The sequence below is a fragment of the Diceros bicornis genome, chromosome 17 (genome assembly GCF_020826845.1).
Source record: "Diceros bicornis minor isolate mBicDic1 chromosome 17, mDicBic1.mat.cur, whole genome shotgun sequence".
Taxonomy (NCBI): domain Eukaryota; kingdom Metazoa; phylum Chordata; class Mammalia; order Perissodactyla; family Rhinocerotidae; genus Diceros; species Diceros bicornis.
The window spans coordinates 29,226,471-29,250,484 of NC_080756.1; the positions used below are offsets into that span (position 1 = coordinate 29,226,471).

The 24,014-nt window shown below is 34.8% G+C and overlaps 1 protein-coding gene across 1 annotated transcript in view; it reads left to right on the plus strand.

Moving 5' to 3' along the window:
- KIF21A (kinesin family member 21A) overlaps positions 1-24,014 on the plus strand; it is a 101,116-nt gene that overhangs the window by 73,528 nt on the left and 3,574 nt on the right. Inside the window, exons 26-36 of the mRNA XM_058558513.1 lie at positions 1,000-1,214; positions 4,416-4,523; positions 5,925-6,053; positions 8,177-8,215; positions 8,898-8,912; positions 12,093-12,229; positions 13,809-13,989; positions 16,068-16,232; positions 18,283-18,400; positions 19,821-19,991; positions 21,292-21,491. Coding sequence (XP_058414496.1) covers positions 1,000-1,214; positions 4,416-4,523; positions 5,925-6,053; positions 8,177-8,215; positions 8,898-8,912; positions 12,093-12,229; positions 13,809-13,989; positions 16,068-16,232; positions 18,283-18,400; positions 19,821-19,991; positions 21,292-21,491 — 1,478 coding nt within the window. The remainder of the gene's footprint in view (positions 1-999; positions 1,215-4,415; positions 4,524-5,924; positions 6,054-8,176; positions 8,216-8,897; positions 8,913-12,092; positions 12,230-13,808; positions 13,990-16,067; positions 16,233-18,282; positions 18,401-19,820; positions 19,992-21,291; positions 21,492-24,014) is intronic.

Consider the following 24,014-nt stretch of genomic DNA (forward strand, 5'->3'; position numbering starts at 1 on the left):
TGAACAGCACAGATACCTAAAAGGATCTCATATAATTTCTTTTTCCTCATTGAAAAAATAAAGTTGACTATATATTTTAAATAGGTATGTACCAACATTATATTAAGTGCAGGGGATATAACATTGAATCAAACAGGGTGCCTGCCCTTAAGAGGCTTATAATCGGGTAAATACCTTGATTATCTGGTAATACCTTAGTGATGAAAATAAGTCTGAGCAACAACAGGCTAGTGACTCGGTTTTCAAGAGTTAGGAAGGGAATGTCTATAGTGAGTTTAGATTCTAGGAAAATAACCTTCGCTTTCCTCACCATCCTGCCAAAAGCAGGTACAGGCTGACGTTGAATTATCCAGCAGGCAGATTAAACACACAGTTAAGGCATCAGGGAAGAAGGGTCACAAAAACTTAGATACAGATGTAAAAACTGATATTAATATAAAATTTAAAATAAAATTAAAATTGATATTAAATAAAGCGTCTAAGCATGGGAAAAATCAGAACTTATTTGAGCTTCTCTGCAATTATCTTTTGGTTTAATTTCTTTCTTCTTTCTTTTTTGTAAATTATATGTTGAAGGAACTGGCAGGATAGCACAATAATATTGGAAACAAATTGCCTGGTGTTGAATCTGGCCTTGCCACTTACTAGCTGTGTGACTTTGGGCAGACTATTTAGCTTCTCTGTGCCTCAGTTTCCTCATTGGTGAATTTGGATAATGATAGTACATGCTAATATAATAAAGTGTTTACACAATGCCTGCCATAGAATAAGTGTAATACAGATGTTGGCTATTATTGTGGCCTCTAAAGGTCTTACTGGCTGTAGCTCTGGCCTGTCACTATCTTACATGCTATGTAAGGTATGTAAGGAAAAGACACGCTAGGAAAAGACACGCTAAATGTTTTTACCTATTTCAAACTAATATTAAATCTCTATTCTCTAATCATCTTCTCTGCAAAAGTTTGCTCCTGATTGCTTTTCTTTCCATTCTCTGACTAGGCCCGAAGGAGAACCACCACTCAAATGGAATTGCTGTATGCAGATAGCAGTGAACTAGCTTCAGACACTAGTACAGGAGATGCCTCCTTGCCTGGCCCTCTTACACCTGTTGCAGAAGGGCAAGAGATTGGAATGAATACAGAGACAAGTGGTACTTCTGCTAGGGAAAAAGAGCTCCCTCCCCCATCTGGCTTCCCTTCTAAGATAGGCAGCATGTAAGTCTGGCCCAGCTACACTAACTTCCTTTCTTATAGCTTTTCTTTTTTTTTTTGTTTAATATGCATGTTGCTAATTTCTGCTATTTTTAAAAATTTGTGTAAATAACTAGATCTCTTGGTTTACAAAGAAATTTCTGTTAGGTATTGTCTCACCTAATTTTTTAGGCGTTTGAAATCATTTAAGATGAGATGTTCTTTGTTGAATTGAACTGTCTTGTTTCTCAGTTTTAGGGTCGTTTTAAGGGTTATAATTTTTATAAAGGCTGAGTTATGAATTACAGACAAAATTTATTTAGAAACACCTAAACGAGGTTAAAGTTATACCTATAAAATCATTACATAAAACAGAAGCTTTAAAGACTCTTAAATTTGCTCTGAATTATGTATGTCCTAGTTCTAAGAGCCTGGTCAGGAAGTAAACTTTTGTTGACCCTTTTAAAGAAAAAGGGAAATATCAGTTACAAACTTAATACATTTTGAGCTTTCCTAATTCGTTGCCTTGAAGCACATTGCATGTCTGGGATGAGTGTATGTGCAAAGTATTTTTATTGGTATTATTAAAGATTTGAAGGAGAGGATATTCTCTCTCTCATCTATGATAATCAGAACAAAACACGTTCTGTTCAAAACAAATCTTATTTAGAATTTTTTCATTATTATCTTGAGCACCAAGAAAGATTTCCCTACACAGGCCAGTGTGTATGTGTGCTTGGTGTGTGTATGTGTGTTTTGATAGTTATATGAAAATTAGATCATTCACTGGTAAAGATTTTTAGTGACGTTTTCCAAACTAACCCTCACATACAATCTCACAAATGATTTATGGGTTGAATACATCACTGCATTGAAAATATTGACGCAAAAGCAGCACACTCTATATGGATTCTGCAAATAATAAAATATATCAAACTTCTGCCCCTTAAATATCTCTGTTTCCCATAATTTTCTTCATTTTGTGAAGATGTTTCCATTGTCTTCCATTCAGTAAGCCCTTCTGCTACTTTTAGTTCCAAAATTAATTTTAATGATGACACAACTTTCTTGCATGTGCTTGAAGTGGCGTATGTAATTCACTATCAGATTTGCTGAGAGATTGCTAACCAGTATACCTTGTGGCTTCAGTGCTTTTTGATAAGATGACAGTAGAGGAAATGCTTTGGGTGAAGGTAGTGATAGACAACTGAGAACAGATTTTAGGAACCCACATGTGTTCAGCATTTAGTCTGTCAGATGAGTAGAGACTTTTGGAACTTCAAGACTAAATCTATGGCCTGCAATCCAGATTCAGGTAATACCTTCTTTTTGCCTTTTTTTCATTTTTAAAATGTATCCTTTATAACAGGTTGTAGAAAGTAATCTTTTGGACTCTGTCTCTTCACATGATTTATTTTCAAGTTTTCATAAATTCAGATACTTGTGTAATTCTGTACAAATTTAAGAGTTGGTTACGTGCTTGGTGCACATTATAAGCCATGACTGCATGACTTTTATTGCATGAAGTAAAATAATTTAGTCAGGTGGCCCTTATGATTTAAATGATGCACAATTCTAAAATGTAATTTCCTCTGATTAGAAAAATTAGGCACGCAAAGTTGAATTATATTTATTTTTCACTTTTAAATAGGAATCATGGAAGTTCGTTCTGGTGATCTTCTAATTCCTAAGTGTTTTTTTGTTTTTTAATATGACTAGCCAAGGACAGAAAAAATTCATTTTTCCAATTAAAATTCATTTCCGGGGCCGGCCTGGTGGCGCAGCAGTTAAGTGTGCATGCTCCGCTTCGCCAGCCCGGCGTTCACAGGTTCAGATTCCTGGTGTGCACTGACGCACCACTTGTCAAGCCATGCTGTGGCGGCGTCCCATATAAAGTAGAGGAAGATGGGCATGGATGTTAGCCCAGGGCTAATCTTCCTCAGCAAAAAAGAGGAGGATTGGCATCGGATGTTAGCTCATGGCTGATCTTCCTCAGAAAAAAGAAAATAAATAAAAAAAAAATAATAAAATTCATTACCACCATACACAAAAGTCATAGTCTTAAATTGTTAGTTACATAGCCACTATTTAACATTTAAAATTTATAATAAGACAAGAATATTTTTATTACAAAAATTTATATAGCTACTAGTACCTAAATACTAGTTAAGTAAAATAATTGTGTGGGGTTTTTTTGTGTGATTACCTATAGTACTGTTTTGTGACTATGTCTAAATATAATTCATTAAATCTCATATTCTGATATTTTAATATTTTTGTTCATGCAAAACTATAAAGACAATTTTTCTTCAACTGAAGCAATTCTATTAAACTTAAACACGTGTTTAAAATAAAATATTTATTTTAGCTACTAGGCAGTATAGCATTGATTTTATGTTCAAAGATAATGAGTTTGCATATATTTGATAAGATTGCCAGTTTAAAAGTTAAATATATAGGGGCCAGCCACGTGGCACAAGCAGTGAAGTGCGCTCACTCCACTGCGGCAGCCTGGCGTTCCCCAGTTCGGATCCCGGGCGTGCACCGATGCACTGCTTGTCAAGCCATGCTGTGGTGGCATCCCATATAAAGTGGAGGAAGATGGGCACGGATGTTAGCCCAGGGCCAGTCTTCCTCAGCAAAAAAAAGAGGAGGATTGGCAGATGTTAGCACAGGGCTGATCTTCCTCACCAAAAATAAAATTAATTAAAAAAAAATAAAATAAAAATTAAATATATAGTTGTCAAGCTTCCAGTAACTAAGAATAACTCATGTAATATTTTCCTATCCTAGTTTTATTTTTTATTCCCAAGTAATCTTTTTCAAGTTCCAGTTACTAACCTATTAAAAATTTTAGGTTAGAGGCTGGCCTGGTGGCGTAGTGGTTAAGTTCACATGCTCCGCTTTGGCGGCCCGGGGTTCGCAGGTTTGGATCCCGGGCACGGACATACGCACAGCTTATCAAGCCATGCTGTGGCAGGCATCCCACATATAAAGTAGAGTTAAGATGGACATGATGTTAGCCCAGGGCCAATCTTCCTCAGCAAAAAGAGGAAGATTGGCAATGGATGTCAGCTCAGGGCAAATCTCCTCACCAAAAAATAAATAAATAAATAAACAGACCTGCTTAGGGGAAAAAAAAAATTTAGGTTGAATATCTGCCAAACAAAATTATATATATATATATTTAAAATTAGATGATTATAGAATCTTTTTCTATTTTAGTTCCAGACAGTCATCTCTATCAGAAAAAAAACTACCAGAACCTTCCCCTATCACCAGGAGAAAGGCATATGAGAAAGCAGAAAAATCAAAAGCCAAGGAACAAAAACAGTAAGTTACTCATGCTTTTTGTCTACTAGATTGTATACAGTGTCTGCTGCACTTAGATGCTAAAAGGCATTAGTGAAATTATTTTGCAGATTTAGGCTGGCTCTGTGGTTATGACTGATTTGACTGATGAAGATAATCAAGTCAGCTGTTGGCTTGGCTAAGTGGTCTTCCAACTTTCTTGGTCACACACATACCTGTAAAAATATTTGAGCACTTCTCCCTGACCATGTATTGTTCTTTATTTTTCAATTATTTGTGTATATCATTGTTAAGAGTTAACATACACTTGAGGACAGTCTTATTACATCTAACCTTCAAATAATCTTCTAGAAATATTCGAAATTAATTTTGACCGTCAGCTGATAAAACTGACATTGACTTCACCCTTTAAAGTGGCTGACACAAAACTAGTATGAGAGGGCATGTGAATTTTGCCACTTTCTTACTGTTCTTTTATGTTTACGTTGGAATTATCCTCAATTTTTTTTTTGCTGAGATTTTTTAAAAGCTATTTGTGTGTTTTGTGAGGTTTAGTTTACTTAACAGGACGTAATATAATCTGATGATCCGCTTAACTGGGCATTTGTAAGTTGCAACACCACAACGTGCAGAAAGTTGAATGAATGGGTTAGAACCAGTCACCCTTCAACCCTGTGGCTCACCCCCTCCTCCCTTGGATCTTTGACGTGGCCTTGAGTGAGAGTGTCAATGCCAATGCACATTTAAATATTGGTAAAGCTAATTTCTTTAGCATAAAAATAACTATAAAAAGAAGTTTTCATATATTTCTATACCTAAGTGGATGATCTTATACCATCCCCCTCCCTGGTGCCAACATGCACACTCTCTACTTTGACCACTAGCTTAGCTGACTTGAACGTCATGGAAATTATCCTTCCAATCATCCTTGCTTCCTGTATTTAAAGATGTCATTTGCCTGTTTCTACTGAATCTAATGTCTCAAGCATAACTGGGAGATGCGGGATGGAGCAAATAAGTAATTTAAGAATAAATGAAAGAATCAACTGAATGAGCAAATCACTCTTAAACTCTCTAGGTCTCTGTTTCCTTACCTGTAAAGTGAGCAACTTGGTCTCAATTCTAAAATTGTATAATTTAAAATTTGGCTTGCTTTATTTATACTGACTTTAGATTTCAGCAGACAGAACTTTTTCTTTAGTGCCGTCTTGTGGCCAATGTAGCAAAATCCAGTGGAAAAAACATTTTTTTAACTAAATTGTTCAGAATGTGTTTTATCTAACAACAAAGGAAGAAAGGAAGGAAGGGAGGAAGGAATTCTCTAATGAAAAGCTTTTTTTTAAAAAAGCATGTTTCTGATAACTTTCCTAACAAGTTATAACCAATTAAAGCCGCCTATTTAATGTTCTTTTTTTCTTGTAGCTCAGATTCTGGAACCTCAGAGGCTAGTCTTTCACCTCCTTCTTCCCCACCAAGCCGGCCCCGTAATGAACTGAATGTTTTTAATCGTCTTACTGTTTCTCAGGGAAACACATCAGTTCAGCAGGATAAGTAAGTCATTATGGAAAAGAGCCCCAACTATTTAGTACAATATTCTGAACCTTTCAATACAGTCTGTAGAAAACATTGAGCCATCTCTTCGTGTGGGAGATGGAGTCTGACTTGTGAATTCTTGCCATATGTTATGTGTTTTTCCAATGGGAAATGAACCATATAGACGAAATTAGAGAAAATTATTTTCCTGCTGAACGTTATTCCCTGCTGTAGATTTGCATTGCTATGCTTTCAGCACTTGTCTTGCCTTTTCTTTTACAAGTATTAGAATTGAAATATCTTTGAGACCACTTGAAGTTTAAAGATTTTGGGATTCTTAAGTTTCTGTGAGCCCACAAAAGCCTCTAATCCAGATAGCCTGAGTTGAAAAGAGGCAAATTATTTTACCTTTGGTGGGTATAACAGCTTACAACGATCATTGTCATATGTGTAACATGTTATTATCATTTGGTTTTTCTACTCAAATCTACCACAAAACTTCAGTAATTGTGTTCTTGGAATAAAAGAGTACCATAATGGGTGGAGGAGGTAGGACTGAGGGTGGGTTGTGGGGGAAGAGAAGTTGAGGGGTGTGGAAAATATAATTTTCATTAACTTGGAAGTGAAAAAGTACTCCCACATTGAGCCAGAATCTCTCTTGCAAGAATTCAATACTAACAATGCTGCCGTAAGGTATTTATTAACTCTGACTTGTCTGCTTTGATTTTGAATGATAACATTGTGGATGTATGTAGTTGATATCCAGTCTCTCACCCCAATTATTTGTTTTCTGTGCTAGAATCTCCTTGTATAGATCAGTGATTTCTGAAATTTGTAGGATGCTGTTTAAGATCTGTCTGGCATGTTTAGATCATGCTAAATGGCTCTATAGACTTAGAGAAATGCACCATCATTTTGAATGAATTTTTAATCTACTTAATTTATGGATAAAATTCTTGATTAGATTTTAATATAGTTTAATCAGTAGATGACTTTTCCTTTAAATTGATCTAGATAGGTAAATATCGTGTTATTGAAAAAAAGGCTAACATTGTTAAATCATGTTTTTCTTTTAATTGAGAAAAGAGTAGAAGAAAATTAGGAACGTCTTTGAGAAGTCTACTTTTCACTAGTTATATGAAGAATTACTAAATTTTGTCTACTTTGCATTCACAGACATAAAACTTTCTTTCAGTCTTTTGATAATCTTGACAATGTAATCATAGTTCCATATTTTTTACTGAAATATTTTATGAGCTACCAATAATTTGACTCTGTTGTCATCTCTATAAACTAAAACTTAGAATAACTGACTACTCTACGCTTTCAAGAACTCACCTACCTTTGAACTACTTTCTTTGGGGCTTCTTTTTGAAACTAGCATATTTCACCAGCTAGAAGTAGATCCCACACATTGTTTCCGGTTATATTTCATGCCAACACTCACTCTGTCCTCATTCTCAAGCCTATTATACAAGCTAAACAGATTTTCATAATAACCAGACTCATTGCCAGTCTTGAAGGTTTCAGGGTAGGGCTGATAGGAGGGGCTCACCTATTTTTAAAATCCCACTAAAATCCCCCAACTATTACTGAGGAACTTCCTAGTCAGAAAAATTCGATATTTTTGAGATAAGTTAAAAATCAAAGGTTATTAAATTTTGAGTGATTTGATTTCCATGCAAACATATAATGTATTTGTGCAATGTCCACATTAGAGTCTAAGTCTAAAGTAATTATCAAGATGAATAAAATTCATTAATAGTTATTGGAATGGAAAATTTTTTTAGTATTACTCAAATTAAATGGAAAGAATCTTGAAGTGATGTATTTCACTTACTTGATATTTTTTCTCTTCAGGGCCTAAATTTTAGAAGTGAGGATAGATAGGTTCTATGGATCAGTAATAGAAAGTTTTTTCCCCAACATCCTAGTAAAAAACCTTAGAATGAGATATTTTACCTGATTTTAGCTGTACATTGAACTTGCTGATATCCAGTGCAGATAGAAAAACAGCACCATAAAGGAAATGTTTGCTATGTTTCTATTATTCATACTGTTGATTTTCAGTTCAATCTCAGTATCTTTACCTATTGACATCTGTATTCCTTCTCCTCATAATTCTAACTCTTTCACTGTAGGTCTGATGAAAGTGATTCCTCTCTGTCGGAGGTACACAGGTACTTTCTTTCTATCTTTCCTACATTCTGGCATTTCATTAATGTTCTAAAGTGCCCTCCTAGAAACTAAGCAAGTCTCATTTTTCTTGCATGCATAACTTGTTGTAAACTATATAAATGCGCTAATATTTTTACACATATTAATTTTAATATATTTTTGTTATACCTTTTAGACAAAGTAGTAGCAAACTCTTGTATAATGGCTTAAAAACGTGTCTGTGTTCTAAATCTTTTCTTTAAAAGAAATTAAGTTCTATGAATATTCATTTCAAGAAGAAGAAGGTTTTCTTCTCAACAATTAAGTATTTCCAGTCCCTCAAAGTGTGGGAGGTGAATAAAGTATTATTTTCTTATTGGTTTAGCAGTTTTAAATAAAAAGTTTATGGCAGGTTTTGTGATGAAAGAAAGATATGCTAGGAAAAAAAAAGGATACTGTGGTACCTAAAATATAGAAAGAAGTAGAAAGTAAAGGAGCTTTTTTTAAAAAAAAAAAAAATCAATATTTTTTAGTGATAGATACAATTTTTAAAATAACAGTGTTGTATTTTTTCATGTTATGGGTGTTTTTTGGACTCTTAATTTCTCTCTCTTCCTCTTTATTGTTTTGTCTTCCCACTTATCATTTTGTCTCCTCTCTCTTTCCTCGTTTCCCCTGTTTTATGGCCATCTTGCTGATCATCAGTAGATCTTCCAGAAGGTAGGCTTGGGGAGGGAGAGGAAATGAATCTCATTCACAGTATTACAAAACTTTACTTGTTTGCATGGAACAAAAATAAACATTTTTTTCCTTTCAGATTAGGTCTGTTGTACAAGTTTGCAATGTTTAACCTTAGCTTAAAGAAACGATTTTAAAGTTGATTTCTATATTTTAGAATATGAATAGATTAATTTTAATAGAGAAAGAAATAACATGGATGTATGTTTCTAATTTCTATATTTTTTCTATTATCTTTGGTGTAAGGTAATCTCTATAAAATATTAACCCTAATATTCTGAATACTTGAAAGCATTTTTCAGTATCTAATTAATAAAATGCTGTATTTAATGTTGAGATTATTTTTCTTCAGTAGTCCAAATAATAAGTGATATTAAAACATAAAAATGAAAAAGAGGCATCTTGCTGTCCAGGGCTGTGCCATACATAAGTCACTGGAGGCAAATATTTACTTTTGTAATATTATAACATTTGACATGACAGAATTGTGTTGGATGTTATATCATCAGGGGAACATTTGATAGATTCTTAGGATGAAGCTGGTAATCTGAAGGAAGGAACTTTTTTGGAGACATAGTATTATATAACTGAGGGTACTGTTTAGCTTTTTTGCTTAGGATGATTTGTGTCATTAAATGTAGATCAAAAACAGCTCTTAGGCTGTTAACATGAATTTTTTTCTTTATAATCAGCATGTTGGAATATACATACATATATATTTTCTGTTTGAGAAGTAACGGTAGTAATTGACTGCATCAGATCATACCTTTTCAGCATTTGAAGGAGTAGTTATAATTTGATGGCTTCAGTTCATAGCTGTGAACCTCACATTAACAGGATTTCAAAAGGGCAGATTCAGACTTTTAAGGAGGTTTTTCTCCCATTTCAGTTTTAATCTGGTTAAATTCTTAGATTACAAACAAGTTACTGAGCATTAATTTCAAGAATCTCAAATTGACACATGTATGCAAATAGTAGCATTAGACTGTGTACTTAATGACAATTCCTAGTATCATTTCTAGTCATGAGGAACTCCTTTCACTTTTTGAAATCATTATAACTAGACCTTAAAAATAAAGTTGGTTTTTTTTTAATTCTGAGCCTAAATTTACCTCCTTTAAATTTCTATTCATTGGTCTTTCATCAGCCCTCTTGAGCTGTTCCAGAATTAATCCAATACTTCTTTTTGTGTGTATGTGACAGCCCTTTAAATATTCAGCTCTTTAATTATGCTGTTGTGTCCTCTCTCCAATGAATGTTCTTTTATCAGCTCAGTAGTTCTAGTTTCATCATCTGTTTCTTATGTGATATAGTCTACATATCCTTCATTCTGCTTCCACTGTTTTGGAAAGTCTCCAATTTTTTAATGTTCCTCTTAAAATGTGGCATTTGAAACTCAACCCCATTCCAGATGTGGCCTCGGCAGAATATGGTAGCTCTATTGCTTTCTTTCTCCTGAAATATTTTCTTCTATTGAACAAGTCACTGCAAGTGTTGGGAGAGGAACAGAAATTGTTGAGCCCTCGATCTTGTATTCAGTAAACAAATCTCTTTAGTGGTTCAAACCTAGGCTACTAAAAAGCCCCTTTCCTACTTGGAACATTCTCTTCTGTCTTAGACTTAAATTTTATGTTTAAATTTTATCCAGTGATTATTCTAGTGCTAAGTATGTACTTAAAATAAATGAATTTTGTTTGTCCTTTTTCTAGGCAATACAATACAGTATCCAGCTCTTTGATATATCAATTTAATAAACATGCCATCTCTGTCTTTAGTGCTAGGGAAAGATTGACTTAGATATCGAAAACTTCCTTTCAGATTGACGGGAACATTGACTCTTTGGGTGTGACTATTTAGCCACCAATGGAACTTACCCTACTACAACAATTCCATACTTACCCAGCATATCCACAAGGATATCGTTTGAAAGTCTTATTGTATGCACCTTACTGAAGTCAATATAAATTGTGAATATGACATTCCCCTAATTTGCTGCCTATTAGCCCTACAAAGAACTTCCCCCATGAGATTAGTGAGATCATGTTGTCTCTGATTGATGAGCATTTATTTTTAAGTGTTTATAATGATTTAATATTTTCTTCTGTGAGACTCAACAAGAAGTTTTACCCATCTATAATTTCTGAAATCCACATTTTTTTCCTGCTTTTTGGAAAATTGGGTCTACATGTTTTATCCCCTGTATTGATCTTCTTAGTGTACCAACACTGGTTTTGCCTCCACAATGGTATGTACTTTCAAAACCCTATGATGTATGAAAAACAGAGATACTTTTGAACACATTGAATAAGTCTCAATGGTCAGTTCTAACTTATCTTGGTCTTACATTTCTTCTTAATCATTTCTGACCCTTGCATTTTGACGATTGTTCCCTTTCATCAAGAAGATGGAAACAGTTTTGTTTTATCCTTGTATTTGTCCTAATATTATACCATTGGTCTTATATAATGGACATATTTCGACATAATTTTTCTTCCTCTTCTGAGCAAAGATACATCTGACTTATATATTTATGTCTTAATTCACTCTTATCTTTAGTCTTCCTGACATCATTATTTCATTTCAGATCCGGTCTTAAACTCCTCTGGGATAGGGACAATGTTTTGAGAAACTTTACATTTCTGCAGTGCATAGCCGGTGGCGTAAAACAGAAACTTCAGAAATATTAAACTTATGAGAAAGCTCCCCTAAAGAGCCTCGCTGTTCTTTTAAAGTCTCATTCTTTTTATCTTCTTTGAGATTGTTAAGAATTTAACATAGAGTCACACTCCAGCATGTCAGAGTCATATCTTCCAGTTATCCATCATTTACACTTTCTTATTTGTCAGAATTCACTACACTTAAACAGCTCCCAATATTGATTCCTTAAACTTTGAAGAGAGGAGATTGTTAATAATAAAATCCAGATGTAGAGGCTTTCCTCTTCGTAGAATGCAGCCGCTGCTGATACCTAGTAAGTTGATGTACTCCATCGCTGCTATTACTGTTTCATACTTGGTCTCTGTCCTTTTGCGTAAAAAAGAAACAAGGGAGCAGTCTGGATTTTGTTACTAATTACTTAGAAAGACTTAAAGTCAGGGAAAAAATAAAATCAGTCTCATGATACAGCTACTGAAGTAAATCTTGTTTTTCCCCCCACCCCAGGGGCATAATCAACCCATTTCCTGCTTCAAAAGGAATCAGAGCTTCTCCGCTTCAGTGTATTCACATAGCTGAAGGGCATACGAAAGCTGTGCTGTGTGTGGACTCGACTGATGATCTCCTCTTCACTGGATCAAAAGGTGCTAGTAGTTGTTTCATGTGGATAGTTAACAGATTTTTTAGAAAATGATTACATTTTAACAGTCTTTGGGGAAAAAAAGTCAAACTGCTTAAGACCCATAAGAATCTGAGAGATAATCTAGTTCAACCCCCGAATTATATAAAATATAAAATCATTGCATAGTTGGGAAGAAAGTAAAACCTTTGTTGATGTTATGTGACTAGAATGTTGAAAGAATACATCTCTCCTCAGTAACTGAGCACCTAATGCATACAAGGCCTTGAACTCAGTAATGCAGGTTATACAAAAATTTATAAAAGGCCATTACAAAGTACAGTGTAAAGAGAATAAGATGGGTAGCAACCACCATTTCTTGAGCACTTACTATATGTCAGAGATTATGCTTGACACTGTACAAATTATATCTCATTTAATTCTCAAAACAACCCCAATGAGATACCTGCTGCATGCTCATTTTATAGATGAAGAAACTGAGGATTCAAGAAATTAAATAATTTTCCCAGACAAACTTAGCTTGTAAGTGGAAGAGGCAGGATTGGAAACCTAGGTCTATTGTCTCCCAACCTGCACTCTTAACCCCTTTGGTACAATTGCAGGCAACTAGAAATCAACTATAAATGCTTTGAAGAGTTATAGACTAAGAGTTTTGGGGTTTTAGAAAAGGGAGAGACTTTGCCAAGCTGTGAGAAATAAGGAAGGCTTTGACAAGGAGGCATTTAGGATGAACCTTACAGGATGGTTGGGATATTAACAGGTAAGGATTGACAACCAAGATGACAGAACAACATAAACAGAGACATGGAGGTAGAAGTGGGGTATGTTTGGATACTAAATCCAATTGGATTGAAAAGTAGAATATGTGTAAGAAAAGTGGTGGACAATGAGGCTAGAAAGGTAAGGAGCAGGCATGTCCAGGAATTTGGGGAGTTGGTAAAAGTTTTTTAGCATTTAGCGATGTTAACAAGACTCAGTTTAATCAGCAAACATTTATTGCTCATTGTCTATGAGGGAAGTATAAGAGTCTAGCTAAGACTTATGAATTGTGAATAATGGCAAGCAATTCCCCAATATGCTCTGTGAAAATATGCTTTTCTAATGATTCAAGGTAAATTTATCTCTTCAGGATAATTAGATATTCAACATATCAGAAAAACAAAATAGAATGGTTTTATGATTATATTTTTCAGTCAAAAATAAAATCCATCAATCAATGACCCCTAGAAAAGAAAGGTGTGTGTTTATGAGTGTGGAGTGTTGTGAGGAGGTAGGAGCATGATCAAAGCAGAATGTTTTGAAGAGCCCTATTTGGGATGGCCATTTTAAATTCAGGGGAAATGTGAAGCATATACCACACATCCCTGGCTTTCATCTGATCCTTTACACCTACTTTACCCTTGAATTTGCTGCAGAAGGTCAAGGGTGGAGTTGGGATGCCTGTTGCAGGTTAATGGAATAATTACTGTTTCCTGATCTCATTTCCTTCTCGTAGGAGAGAACTTGTTTAAATGATTTTTATTGTTAAGAGAACCTATTTTAGTTCATATTGACAATATTTCCTCTTTTTTTATTTGTTTTAGATCGTACTTGTAAAGTGTGGAATCTGGTGACTGGGCAGGAGATAATGTCACTGGGTGGTCATCCCAACAATGTTGTATCTGTAAAATACTGTAATTATACCTGTTTGGTCTTCACTGTGTCAACATCTTACATTAAGGTGTGGGATATCAGAGATTCAGCAAAGTGCATTCGAACGCTGACGTAAGTAATTTAAAGACAAAAGCATAAAGGGTGAATAGTTCTTGTTTACAAAATCTAAGAGAAGATAGAACTATGAATACATTTTTATTTATTTATACTTGTGTACTTCTAAAAGAATATTAAAGTATTTACAGTAAGAACATAGGTAAAATAAGGGGGAAAAAACTACTGAGAAAACAAAATGTTAAGGGCCTGGTATTAAACAAGAAGGGATAAATTATATTTGAATTTATAAGTACTAAGTACACATTTCGTATTTTCTCCCTCCCAAATACTAAGATATTACATTTTCTTTCTGTTTTTTTTTTTTTTTTTTTTTTTTTGTGAGGAAGATCAGCCCTGAGCTAACATCTGTGCTAATCCTCCTCTTTTTGCTGAGGAAGACCGGCTCTGAGCTAACAACTATTGCCAATCCTCCTGCTTTTTTTTTTCCCTAAACCCCAAGCAGATAGTTGTATGTCATAGTTGCACATCCTTCTAGTTGCTGTATGTGGGATGCCGCCTCAGCATGGCCAGAGAAGCGGTGCGTCGGTGCGCACCCGGGATCCGAACCTGGGCCACCAGTAGCGGAGCGCTCGCACTTAACCGCTAAGCCACGGGGCTGGCCCCCAGATATTACATTTTCATAGTATTTATTACTTGATGTAATGAAATGATTTACATTACTTTCTTCAAATGAATACCACTGCTTGGAAAATGGGTGAAATCACCATTGTAGTCAGTTAAGAAGTACTTGTAACATTTAATTAGCAGGTATTGAATACTTGAGAGATTTTTTTAGATCTTACACTGCTTTGGTGTTAGCACAAATTTCGTAACTTCAGGTTTTGTTCTACAGTTGGAGGAGAAGTTTGTTTTCTGTGTCTGTTATATATGTCTTTAAAATGTAGAGCAAATAATGATTCTTTTTGCCACGAGATTGATGAACTGTTTTACATAATTAAAATTGAGGTGAACTCTGTTGGTTTAAATAAGAGAAGGGAGCATCGGAAAGGTTAATTTTTACTAATTCATAGAATAGGGATTATTAACTTGTAAGTAAGTGCTAATTTGTATTTTGAGAACTACTAATTATTTATTGTACTGAATACAAGTCTCTTGAGGGAAATTTTATAGAAAAAGAACATTGTATTTTATGTTAGAAATTTGCCAATCCAGTTGACTCACTAAAGTCAAATTTGAAAATATTGATTATAACTTGATATTTTAATTTTTTTTATTTTTTTAATTTATTTTTTTATTTTTAATTTTTTTTTTTATTTTTTCCCCCAAAGCCCCAGCAGATAGTTGTATGTCATAGCTGCACATCCTTCTAGTTGCTGTATGTGGGACGCGGCCTCAGCATGGCCAGAGAAGCGGCGCGTCAGTGCGCGCCCGGGATCCGAACCCGGGCTGCCAGCAGCGGAGCGCGCGCACTTAACCGCTAAGCCACGGGGCCGGCCCATAACTTGATATTTTAGAAATTCACTGAGAAAATGTTTCAAAATTTAAAAATGTATTTACCATTTAGAATTTATCTGAGGAAATAGAAAAATGTTATGTTTAAGTCTTTAGCACATAGTAAATACTCCATGTATGTATGATTGGGTTAAAGTAAACAAAAACTGAAAATAATTTAAAAAGTCCACGGTGTCTTTAATTCATAAGGGCAAATCTTACAGAGGAAAGGAATATTGATAGGCCTCACCCTCCGGGCTTCTGGAAGCAGCAGGAAAATGAATGACCTATGTGGCATTGTGTCTTTTGTTGAGTTTTTTAATCTTTGTCATCTAATCTTTTCTGAATGATATTTTAGTCATCCCTAATTCAGGGCCTGGAATTCCTAGCGTTATAATAGACTTTCAAATTAAGGATTTAAACCATGTTATCTTGTTTTATTTACTCACTTATTCATCAAAACATTTATAAGTGCCAACTATGTGTGTGTGTGTGAGGTGCTGTGCTAGGTTCTGTGCATATGGTGACCAAAGATCACAGATCTTCTTGCCTAAAGCCAGTTTCCTGGGAATTCAGGGAATTCTAAGCTGAGCTCATGTGCAGAAATGTGACTTTTTTTGCTTTGTTCTGTCTCTGTTAAGGTCTTCAGGTCAAGTTACCATTGGAGATGCTTGTTCTGCAAGTACCAGCCGGACAGTAGCTATTCCTTCTGGAGAGAACCAGATCAATCAAATTGCACTAAACCCAACTGGAACTTTCCTCTATGCAGCTTCTGGGAATGCTGTCAGAATGTGGGATCTTAAAAGGTAGAATTTTTAAGAAAACGTACTTGTGTATGGCAAATACGACTTTCAGACATTAACAACATATTAGTGCATGTGAAATCTAATTTTTATAACCCCAGAAGTTAATGTAAAATCATAGGCTTTTCTATTCAGCCTCACACTCCTAAATGTCTCTTCTGTCCTCATTTGCAAACTCACAATTTCCTTTCTTTTAATTTCCATTGCTGGGGGAAAAAGTATATGATGGAAAATAGAATTGAAACCTTAGTGTCTCTCAATGTTTGTCTACAAGTTGTGTTGTTTACTAGGAAGAGACCAAGATTCTTATCCTAGTTTCACCAGTTCTTTGACCTTTGAAAGAATTACTTTTTGCAACATCATTTAAACATCTTATATCTCAAATTTTTCAGTTTATAAACTTAATAACTGTGGACGTAAATCCTCACAGGGTTTTTGTGAATGTAAAATAAAGTATATCTAAAGATAAAGCATTAAGAAGATAAAGTGGTTAAAAAGAAAAAAGATTGAATTGAAATGTGTAAGGCATTATGTCTTTGATTTGATTTTTATTTGCTATGAAGTATGTTAGCTGAGTGTTTATTTTAGCTTCATTTCTAGTTCTTAAATTTTTAGCTGCAAGGGAATATTCATTTATTAGTTAACAAATATTTATTCAACATCAATTATAGCAGGCACTGCCCCAACACTGTCGTAGGTACTGGGAATAAAGGCTGAGCAAGACAAATGTGGTATCTACCTTCTTAGATCTCACCTTATAATGGAGGATAAAGGCTATTAAACAGGTAATTACAGGGTACTGAATAAAGTTTGCAATTTAGGTAGTACAAGGTGCCTCCTATCTAGAAGGGATTTGTCAGTGGTAAATCAAAGGGATATTTGAGAATAACTAGTTATAATTTGTAACATTTTAATGCATGACTGAGAAAGTATAGTAAACATAATTTATAGATAAAAAGATGAAAGAGAAAGAGAAATCGTGGTCCTAAGTACTGTTTTAGAAATAAAATGTAGAAAATTAAAAACAGTGCTTGTTTAAGAAAATTAGAAAAGAAGTGAGGACTTGGTTATTCTTGAAGATATTAAACTTGACTCATACTGCGAGCACCATGGAGGAAGATACTCAAAATCATGACCTAAGGCAGAAAAGATATCAGCTTTAGAAAATCTTTACACTTTTTATTTTGCTGAAAAGTTAAATTCTTTGAAACCTGGTTGATTTCAGCAATATGATTAAATATAGATTGGTCCTAATAAAGTAACTAAGAATGGTTTTTGAGAAACTGTAATATCCTGGAAGCCAAATACGTCTCTGTATTCTGGCAGCTTGATTTGAGGTAGGACTGTGAAACAAAGGTTCATTGTCACCCCCTGATGGTTGACATCACACATTTTTCCATCAGCTAGATATATGTCCTGGTCCTTTTCATATCTTTATAATAACTGATGAAATGGACCACCTATTTTCTGGCGTACATATACACACATATATGTGTGCACAGGTGTATGTATGTATATATATGTGTTTACATGTTTGTATATGACGTGTGTGCATATATGTGTATGTGTATATGTGAGAATATTTGTGAGTGTGTAATAAAATAATCTTACTTTCTCCATATTGTTATTGATTTTGTAGTTATATCAGTGATTTAATTGTTTTAATCAAATTCCAAATTGGACCTAATAACATCAGTCATGTGTCTATCACATTTTTGGGCATTTAACAGATTAAGGTTTAACTGGACTTAGGTTGGAGTTATAATTAGCCATTAGCAATTTTTTGGACTTTTGCTGCCTTTTTGTTTATTAGCTAAGTGACATTAGTCAGATTTGGAAAAACTTCTTTAGAACTCTTCCCACTTCTATCATAGAATAGGATAGTTTGGCCTTTTTTTTTTTACTCTAATTTGAAGAGAGTTGTATAGAGGTGGAGCTAAAATTAAAAAAAGTGAACAGTTTTATCAAAGAATGTAGATTATTTATGTTGAGACTTAGCCTCAGCATGCTAAGAAATATTTTCAAAAAAAATTATTTTTCTTTCTTTTTAAAGGTTTCAATCTACAGGAAAGTTAACGGGCCACCTAGGCCCTGTTATGTGCCTCACTGTAGATAGGATTTCCAACGGACAAGATCTAATCATCACTGGCTCCAAGGATCATTACATCAAAGTGTGTATAATAGAGTTGTTGAATGATATTGTTGTGTTAAATGATATGTTTGAAGTATTCAGACTCATCTAGGGCCCCTTTGTCTTAATCAGTTTTCTTTCTTTTTTTTTTTCCATTTCTAGCCTTTGCTTTTTCTTCCTGATCTTTTCCTCACTCATAGTTGCTGATTTTATTCAATCATGTATTCTCATTTTTCATAGTAGATAGGTTGGGAGGGATTTTAAAGATTTTAGCCTAGTCATCAAACTAATTCTTAAGTCTCATTGTCACCATCTTTTATACTGAGCATATGACGGTCTTCAGGTTTTGAAATTAGCAGTTAAGATGAGGAAAGATGCATAGTTTGATTTTGGAAATGTTAAATTTGAGATACTAACAGAGGACATTCTCATGCAGGCCAGCAGGCCATTAGAAAGGCAAGTCCAGAGCTCAAGGTAAGTTATGACTAGACATGTAGGTTTGGGAACCCTTCAAATAGAAGCAGATGTTCACAGACTTAGAGTAGATGAGATGGGCAAAGGAGAGAGAAGCTGACAGGACTCAGCCTTGGGAAATACCTATAAGAACCAATAGGAATAAAAAGAGGATACAGTAAGAAAGAGAGATAGGAAAAGTGTAAGTACTCTTTCCAGAAACTTTGATTAAGAGATGAGTAATGAGTGAGTGACTGGAAAATAGAACAGTTAAGGGAAGAGAATTTTGTATTCAGTAGATTTGAGCATGTTTATATGTTTAGGAAGTAGACTCAATGGAGAGAGGAAGCATGAGGAGAAGAGTAGAGTGGTGGCAATTGATGAAGATGGTGGGAGGAATTAGAATCAGATCAAAGATGTGAGTAAGGATGCTTTAGCCTCTGAAAAGAAGAGAAGGGTAAGAGAAAGTTTGAAGATAAAAGGAAACTTTGGAATGGAAGGGCGGGTCCAGAAAATTTACTTTTGATCAAGGTGGTCTTTTCAGGAAAGCACAAGGGCATCAACCAGGAGAGATGAGGGCGACTGAGGAAAGTGAAAAGATTTTGAATAGCAACTTTGGGGAGTTTGAGATGACCACCAGGATCGCAGAGCTACCTAATAGTAATTAAATAACAATTTCATTTATTTGAATTTCAACTGGATTGACATGTAGTATTTTTGTTGTTGAACGTATCATTTGGATGCTCATACATGAAAACATTGGTTGCCTTTCTTAAAAACCTACAGACATGTAAGCATGTGACATGTAAACAAAAAGAGTGTGAAAATAGGGCTCAGATTCATCCTGAGTCATTCATACCAGGTTAATTTAGTTAACTTAGTGAAATGTTGTAATAAAACAAATCATGTCTGATTAATATACATGTGTATGTGTTTTATGAGTGAACACATATAGGTGCTTATTTCTAAGTTAAATAAGAAGACTGCTTTCTTTCTGCTTTTTTTAGATGTTTGATGTAACAGAAGGGGCTCTTGGAACTGTGAGTCCCACACACAATTTTGAACCCCCTCATTATGATGGCATAGAGGCATTAACCATACAAGGGGATAACCTATTTAGTGGGTCCAGAGATAATGGAATCAAGAAATGGGACTTAACGAAAAAAGACCTTCTACAGGTAGGTAATGCAAAACCTTTTCATGGGATGGAAAGCCACTCAATAGTCTATTTAAGAACTTGAAGAGCCTCTATGTAGATTTTTGTTGTTTAGGGATAATATTAATCAGAGTTTCCTCTTAAGGAATGTTTCATCATCACCCACCAGAGTTACTAATTAGGAGAAGGGCAACATTAAGTATTTAGTCATATCTCCTAGATAAGAGGAGAATAGACACTGATAAGAGTTGAAAGATCTGAAATTGCCCCATGCATGTGTTCACTAAATAAAATCATCTTGGAGTAGAGCAGTTACAGTTTCTCATTTTGTTTTGTTTTTTGTTTTTTGTTCACATATTCCATAGAGTACCAAGTTTAGCTCAAGTCAAGAGTAGTGTAAATGTTTCCTCATCTGCAAGAACATTTTCATGCATCCAAAAGTGATGGTTCTCTCATTTCCTACAGAGTGGTAGTTGGGTTGAAAAGTTATGTCAATACAATCAAATATTGGTGTCTTTTCTTAATTCCTAGGGGAAGAAATTAGTTAACAGATGAAATTGTTCTCAATGTCAGGCTTTTCCTTATATATGTATGGGTTTGTATATATTGCAGTTGCTACCACTTTCCTGCTTGCAACCAGATGGAAACAAAATGAATAAGTAGCAGGAATATTAATAGAAAAAACTTGGCAACAGATACATATATTGCATTCAAAAGCTTTTCTTTTATAGACATACATTCATGGTTGTGACATTTATATTGTGCATATAAATACATTTATGCATAAAATATAATCATATAGTCTGATCCTATAATTATTGTTTGCTAATTGTGAAATATATAGATTAGCTCTGGTCTTCTACAAAACCTTTAGGCCTCTTATGTTGTCTACCAAAGGTTTAAGGCAGTGATTTTATGAAGCAGTCCTTCTAGTCTACATACCGGATTGTAGTTTTCAAACTTGTTGTATTAAGTACATTTTGGAGAAGGGTGAGATATTTATAGCCTATGAAGAGGATGTGATGTTTGAAAAATTCCGTATACTTTCCAGGTCTTTTAGATTCTATAGATTTTTAACATTATAGGTTTTTAATACTGATAACACTGATAATAATTAGTGAGGCAAATTGGGGAGCAAATTACAAATTTATTGCTTTAAATCACTAAGCGTGATTGCATAGGAAATGATTTTTACAGTTTCCAGGCCATTCAGTATTCCAAATATTGAGTTTTATCAATAAAAATGCTTATAACTTATTTGGTGTGAAAATGTCAGTTTGGAAGGCTCTCCTTAAGCTGCTAATTTCTCTTTTTTCTCTCAGCAAGTTCCAAATGCACATAAAGATTGGGTCTGTGCCTTGGGAGTGGTGCCAGGCCACCCAGTTTTGCTCAGTGGCTGCAGAGGGGGCATTTTGAAACTCTGGAATGTGGACACATTTGTGCCAGTCGGAGAAATGAAGGGTCATGATAGTCCTATCAATGCCATATGTGTTAATTCCACCCACATTTTTACTGCAGCTGAGTAAGTTTTTCCTCTGTGATTTTTCTCTGTATTGGTTACTTGTGTTTAGATTTAATAAATAAGTTGTAAATATCCGGAAATGTAGAACATATGAAATCCTTCTTTTATTATAGTCATTCTAATGTCTATTTAAGATGTCTTATTTATATTTTCTGGTGTACGCTATGGGCAGTGAGTTTAGGCTCCCCAGGTTATATGACAATAGTGTTACCGCTGTGTTAGCGCTCTGTTTGTAATGGGAAGTCTGCTGCCAGATCTACCTCTGGGGATTTTAATTTTTAAAAAATCATTCATAGGTGACTAATTTCTAAAGATTTTTTTTCCCAGAAAGGCAACATACTTGCCATTCTTCACATTTAGAACAAATCATTACAAAAATCTCTTTGTGCCCCTTCCACCTCCCTTTAAAGTATAAGTACATAGTAATAATATCTGCTTCCTCCCTCTTGGGATGGCTGGATCGATTGATCCATTTGTTCATTTGTTCATTCACGATGAATCTCCCATGTGCCAAGCACTGTTCCAGATTCTTGGGGGATAGAGCAGTGAACAAAACAGATCCCAACTCCAGTTGACATTCTAAGGAGAAGAAAAGAAAATAAATAAGTAAAATATGTTAGATGGTGATAGATGCTATGGAGAAAAATAAGAGGAAAGGGGGATGAGAGTATCATGGGGTGAGGGTTGCATAGTAGGGTGGTCAGCAAAGGCCTCGCTGAGAAAGTGACTTTTGAGATGCTTGAAGGAGGTGGAGAGATATTGGGACCGTATAATATGTATATAAGTACTTTGGAGAGGAAAGCATATATTCTGTAATGTGAGGCATTGGTCTCATTCACATCAAATGTAATTTCTCATGACTTCCTATCTTAAAGATCTCCCTATGTCATTTGTGCACCAGTTATGTTATTCAATTTAATTTCAGCACCATCTTGGTTCCTTCTGTCCTAATTGCATGAATATCCTGATTTTATTTTGAAACCTCGGCTGTGTTTCTGTGGCATCTCTTATTATTTGTGCAGTTTTCGTTGAATCCCTCTTTTCATTTAGATTTACTTTCCTTCATCTCTAAAAAACAAAGCCAATTTATTTTGTGTTTTTCCAAGGTGCTCATCTTTGATACTTCATTGATGCTATTTCCAAGATAAATTACTTTCTTAAGAGTCACCACTTTTGTTTATTCCCTTGGGAACTTGTGTCCTTAATAATTTACTGGAAATAACCTCGTACCCCTCAAAGCTGTGGGACACTCAATATAAGACTATAAAAGTATTGTGTATGTCAAGGGGTGGAGGGATGCGCTTACATGGTGACTGATAATAATGTACAACAAAAATTTCACGATAAAAAATAAATTAAAAAAAAAGTATTGTGTATGACTGAGGTCTGGTGGGTGAGGTGTGATTTACTGTATTTACCTCTTTTCCATGATATAGTTTTATTTTTGAAGAACTGAACATTTTCTCAGTTTACCCATGGTGCATCAGATGCAAATGTATTTACTACATAACTTAAAAATAAGGAAAATAGCTAATAAAATCAGAAGGCCTATTTTTAACTAGTTCTACTTATTTATTTATTATTTACCAAACGTTTACATAGTGCTTAGTATCTGCCAGGCATTGTTCTAAGTGCTTTCCAGTCTAACTCATTTAGTCTTTATAAGAACTCTAGAAGGTAAGTATTATTATAATCCCTATTTTACAGATAGGAAAACTGAGGCACTGTATAACCCAAAGTCCTTGTGTAGTAATTCCATCATATCTGATATTTCTGGATCTGTTGTCATTGATTGATTTTTCTTATGATTATGGGTCTCATTTTTTCTGCTTCTTTCATATCAAGTAATATTTTATTGACTGTTGAACATTGTAATGTTGTGTTTTGTTTTATTCCTTTAAAGAGTATTGGGCTTTGTCAGGCAGTTATTTGTAGTTCAGCTTCATTTTTTTGAGACTTGTTTTTAACTCTTGGATTTCTACTGAATATCCTGGATGTTCGATCATATCTCTATACTTTACTAGTCAGAACTTGAACATTTTGTAGCCCTCTGTGAACTCTGGGAATTGTTCAGCTTATAGCTCACTATTAGTTGTTTTTTTTTGTCTGGCCTTACGTCTTCCTCTACTCATGTGTAGCTTAGCATTCAGTCAACGGGGCATCCAATGTAGATTTATGGAGCTCTTTTCCCTAGTTCTTTCTGCATAGCTCTCTCCTCTTCTCTACTCAGTTCTGCAAATTCCACCTACTTCACAATCCCCAGATTTTTATTTCTATCTCTTCAACTCAGTGATTCCGTTTGGGTTCCCCCTCCCTGTGCCGTAGTCTGGAAAGTGCTTCTGGGCTGAAAGCCAGGGCTATCACAGAGCTCACCTTCTCTGCTTTGCCTTTTCTCAGGGATCACGGCCCTGCACTACCCATTGCCCAGTGTCTGAAAACAGCTGTTCCATATGTTTTGTTGAGTTTTCACTTTGTTTAGAGCAGGAGAACTAACCTGGGGCAATTTACTCTGTCATGGCTAGT